At 39.9% G+C, this 5,485-nt stretch overlaps 1 protein-coding gene across 1 annotated transcript in view; it reads right to left on the reverse strand.

The window, feature by feature from the left end:
- The window catches only part of LOC109936086 (structural maintenance of chromosomes protein 6-like), a 105,406-nt gene that overhangs the window by 15,935 nt on the left and 83,986 nt on the right, over window positions 1-5,485 (reverse strand). The window contains exon 22 of the mRNA XM_048597115.1: window positions 1,967-2,112. Within this exon, the coding sequence (XP_048453072.1) occupies window positions 1,967-2,112 (146 nt within the window). The remainder of the gene's footprint in view (window positions 1-1,966; window positions 2,113-5,485) is intronic.

A 5,485-nucleotide genomic window follows, 5' to 3' on the forward strand; every position in this document is an offset into this window, starting at 1 on the left:
ACACACACACACACACACACACACACACACACACACACACACACACATGAATCTATGGGGTGAATTTGTATTTGCAGATACATTTTATTTTGTTCGAAAAGCACACAATATATAGGCAGTCAGTCGATGTGGCATTTTATCAATTCCTACTTTAAAACCAGTCTGACTCCAAACTAAAACACAAACAGATTCTAAACAAAGCCTCACACCTAACATGCATTGCCTGAACTAAAATGTCACATCTTCTTTAACTGATAAAACTTTTAGTTCTCTCAGGACCATGACTTGAAAGGAATTCAGGGATTTACATATACATATTAATCAATTAAAACTTACTAACTGATTAAAGGTTTAACAGAATCTTGGGTTTGTTTAGTACATCCTCATCAATGGTGCGAACCTTCGATCTTTTACTTATAAATCCGTGTCTGATACTATGCCTCTCACTAATACTTGAAGAAGGAGTGAAGCTCTGAAAGCTTGTGTTTTCAAATAAACCTGTTGGACTATAACCTGGTGTCATGTGATTTCTGACCCCATCTACCCCAGTCCAACACCAGCACCTCCACATCAGGGATGAATGGAGACAACCTATCCTCGCACAAGAAACAGACTGATCATTTTGAATATAATAGTGAGTCTATGTGGCTTCACTTTGAGTCATTAAATTTTCAACCCGAGGCACTCGGGTTTCCCTGACCTGGGAAATGCAGAAGCTGAAAGGAGAATTGAAAGGTTGAATCCATGAGGCAAGTGCTTTTCCAGCATTGCTTGCTGGCAACAGAGAAGTGAAGACCTAGCAACCCCACTCTAACTGCAAGGAGCCAGATTTTAGTGCAGGAGGTGGGAAATTTATGTGAGGAAGCCTCTTGACTGGACAAATCTTTCATTTAAAGGAGCCCTCACTTATCACTCTTTCATTCTGGGGACGACAGGTCGGGATGGATTTGGATCTGCCACCTCGGTAGAGAGCTTAGAGATGGCCACACATTGTAGTTGGTTGATGAGAGTGGCTGGTTAGAAGCCCTATCACAGTTCTCTGGGACTTTAGTACCATTGTATTAAAGGCTGTTAGGTCCTCTAATCCTCATACCTTCTCTCAGCCAATCCTGTCCCCATTTTCCCTCATAACCCCATGTCACCTCCCATCTCCCATTCCTCTTCCATACTTCTGCACATTACCATTGCCATCCTTGTGTCATCTCCATGCTTCCTCATACCACACATCCATTAGCAATTGGCACTCTGTATCCACAATTGGCAGACCTCAGGAGTTATGTAGATATGGAACAAATAAACTTCTGACAATCCAATGAATTTCTCACTCAAGCGCATTCAATTATGAAAATAATGTCATTCATGAAACCCATTCATACATGTAAATTGCTCATGTGGTCAATTTGTTGTAAAACCAAGCATCTATTTCCCTAACTGCATCAAATCCTTTAATAAGCTCTTAAAACTATCAATCAAAATGTCTATACAGTCATCTGGTGAGATGAGTGGTTTTAAACCTTTTGCAACTCCACATAATGGGCTCAGGAAGAATAACAAACGTTACAAGTGTAAACAATAGATTATTGACAATTGAAATTACAAAAACAAATGTTTTTTTTAAGAAGCTACGGTAGATGGTCTGTCAATCAATGCACTCAGCAGTGAGTGACTTTTTCTAATCTAACTAAAAACTACAAGTCTTTCTGTTCCACTTTAAAGGGCTGGTGATTTAAGTGACTCCAGATCACCACACTGAAACAGACAGTGAATCTACCCTTCACAAATATTTGCATCTCCTCCACAGAATGGTTTTCCCACATTGCAGGTTCAGGCTATTACAGGGTAGAACAGGTAACTGAACTATTTTTGTTAGACGAAGTTATGTTATGTGCAGAATTAGAGGATGGATCTTCACAATTAAAGGCAACAGTTCTTCATTTATTGGATAAGCAGCATGCATTACAAATACCTTGTAGTTTCTTCCTTGTTCCCGTGGACTTCTTGTGCCATATTGATCCTTTCCCTCAAGCAATTGATCTCCACATCAATACTCCTGGGATCTCGAGTGACTTCTAATCGCTGCACACAAATCCGCCTGGCTTTAGCAGTATCTCGCTGGAATAAACAAGAACATAAGAAGTTAGATAGTCATACCCAACTCATCTACAAGGACATGACAGACACAATATTTTCAAGAAGAAGCAAAATACAAAAGCACTTTAATTATAATTCAACAAATGCAAGTATAGTTAGTTTGCTTATCATATAGGACAGAAATAGCAAGTGGTACTTGGAACATTTTGCTGAATGGATGTGTGTTTCAGACAGTCCACCATAATCTACATCTAATTTCATATTAGTTGGGGAATATATAACTCTTTGTGAGTAAAGGTAGACAGTTTGAGTTGTATATTTCTCTCAGAATCTCTTCTTAGTTGAGCAACCATTGAAAAATTGATGAATCCAGCCCAATAATTTCCTGTTTCACCAGCACTGGTGTTAATTTCATTTTAAACTTCCATCTAAGCTCCCAGTGATCAAAATCAGTCTGTGCAGAAAATGAGACTGATGGAACTATATTAAATGCTAGGAAATAGGCAGGTTTGGGTTGGCTGCCCATTTTATACTGATCCTAAATTTAGTCTCCATCGAAGTCAAGGGTGTATATAAAAGGAGACAACTGACCTGATCCAACCCAACTCCCATGCGGTGCTTCAGTGAAAGTTATATCTGAAAACCAGCTAGAACTGGCATCATTAGGGTGAGTTACCATTCGGGTATCACTGCTGTGAAGGAGTGGAGCACTGTCTGATGGGTATACACTGAATCACAATGATTAGCTTTGTATTGTTGATCCTCATCTGATAGAAGGGTGACGGATTTTATATTGAGTGCTAGTCATGTTCACTAACCCAATGTGTACAGCAGCTGTGATGAGTGCAGATGGCCCAAAGTTCATACCACAGCCCATTTAACATGACCCAGCTTTGCTGAGTGCAAGACTATTACCGATAGATGAGCATTTGAAACAGAAGAGCAGCTGCTGCCTGAAAATCTCAACCACTTTCTGGCTTTTTGGCTCAAAAGCAGCTACATTGTTATCCCTACACTGTGGTCTGAAAAAGTGTTGGTGCAGCTCGGTACCAGTTTTATTAGAAATCCCCGTGTTTGGGCATTCTATATCCATTCAGGATAATCTGAGGCAGGGTAGAAAAAGCAAAACGCAGATGTAAAATCTTCCTTTTCTCTTCCTCCTTACTATCTGTGGAATGTTAGTTTTAGAATCATTCAAAAGTGGAAACCACTTTTCTACATCCATCCTGTAAAACTCTTTTATTGTCTTATCTATTATCTTGAGCCTGCTCCTCAATTCATTAACATCATGCTTACCCTGATAGCCTTTCAACCCTTGGCTTATCAAGAATCTATCCATCTCTGCCGTAAAAATATTCAAAGACTTTGCTTCTAATGCCTTTTGAGGAAGAGATTTTCAAAGACTTTCAACCCCATGTGAAGAAAAACATCAAATTATCCTCCGAGAAAAAGCCATAAATATTCTGAGGAAAGAGTCTGAGTTATAAAATCTGCTATCTCATTGACCAGTGGCTTAGTTGGAACTTGGGTAACTTTGATGTTGAGTGGGACAAACCCTTGTTCAATAAAAAGTGCAAAAGAGCACATTAGCAGCGGATGCCATCAGTACCTATAAATGAAGCACCAATCTGGTGAAACTATAACACAAGGCCGCAAGCAGAAAAAAATGTCATTGATGGAGTTATACAATCCCACAGCCAACTCTAATATCAATGTTCTGTTGGCCTGCCCTGTTCATTCAGTTTGAAGGATGATGAACATTTAAACAACTAAAAGAAAAGAGGAACAGCTTTCATAAACACCCCTGTCCTTATACAAACAAAAACAGAAATAGCTGGAGAAAGTTAGCAGGTCTGGCAGTATCTATAAAACAAAACAAAGTCAACCTCTAGTTCTGAACCTTCTGTTCTGAAGTGTCACTGGACTCAAAACGTTACCCTGTTTTCTCTCCACAGATGCTGACAGACCTCTTGAAGTTCTCTAGCAATTTATGTTTTTGTATTTCGGATTTCCGGCATCCACGGTTCTTTATTTTATTTTCTATCCCAGTCCTCAATATTAGTAGAGTCCAGCATGTGAATGTGAAAAACAATTCTGAAGCATTTCTAACCATCTTCAACCAGATGTGCTGGGGGAATGGTCCATCTTAGTCTTTTTCTGAGTCCCCCAGCATTGCAGATGATTTGATTCACTGCATGTGATAGTAAGAAGCAACTAAACAGATTGCGTATAAGACTATGGGCCTTAACAAGATCCCAGATGTAGTGCTGAAGACATGCTTCATAACTAGCCATCGAGCTAGGTTGTTCCAGTAAAACTAAGAAAAGTAGAAAATACAGGTATATCCTATAATGAGAAGCAGAGAAAAGTCTGATTTAGCCAATTACAAACATATCAATCTATTCTCAGTGACAGATGATGTCATGTACAAAGCTTTCAAGCAGCAGTTACTTAAAGGTTCAGTTTGAGTGACTACTCAAGTCCAAAGATCATCATGGCTTTGACCCAAACATAGACATAAGAGCTCATTGCAGATATGACAGTGATATCCCTGACAGCGAGCCAGCATTAGCTCAAGTTTTCCATCAATGATACTTATTGAAATTGAACTTCATGGAAATCAGAAGGAAAGTTCTCCTTCAGTTAAAGTCATACTCAGCATCACCCAGGTGGTTGTAGCTTTCTGAAGCCACACATCTCATCCTCAGGAGCTTCTCACGTTAGTGTCCTAGATCCAAACATTTTCAGGTGCTTCAAAGATCTTCCAACATAATATCAGAAATAGGCTGATGAATGATGATTAGCCAGTGTTCAATTCCTTTACAATGTCTAGCTGATGAAGGAAGGCTTGTCTGCATCCAACAGAATCTAGATAGTATTCAGGCTTGGTCTGATAAGTAGTAATTAATGTTAGCATCAGAAAAAGTGCCAGGTAATGACCATCTCTAACAAGAGAGAAGCTAACCATCTCCCTTTGACACCATCACTACATCTCCCTTTGACACCATCACTGAAAGCCACACCAACAATATCCCATGATATCCCATGATCAGTCTGGACCTGCCACATAAATGTTCTGGCTGTAAGTTTAAGTCATTGACTGGAAGCTCCGCAATAGGTAACCCAGCTCCCAACTCCCAGAACCTCTCCACAAAGACAAGTCAGGAGTGAAATGAAATACTCTCCATTTGCTGGATGAGTGCAACTCCAACAACAGTCAAGTATAATGACCGAGATGAGAGAAGAGCACTGTGCCTCTCTCGCCCCATTATTGCACCTGTCACAATATAAATTTAGAGATAGTAGGAACTGCAGATGCTGGAGAATCCGAGACAACAAGATGCAGGGCTGGATGAACACAGCAGGCCAAGCAGCATCATAGGAGCAGAGAGGC

This window comes from Rhincodon typus, chromosome 5, assembly GCF_021869965.1.
Source record: "Rhincodon typus isolate 14 chromosome 5, sRhiTyp1.1, whole genome shotgun sequence".
Taxonomy (NCBI): domain Eukaryota; kingdom Metazoa; phylum Chordata; class Chondrichthyes; order Orectolobiformes; family Rhincodontidae; genus Rhincodon; species Rhincodon typus.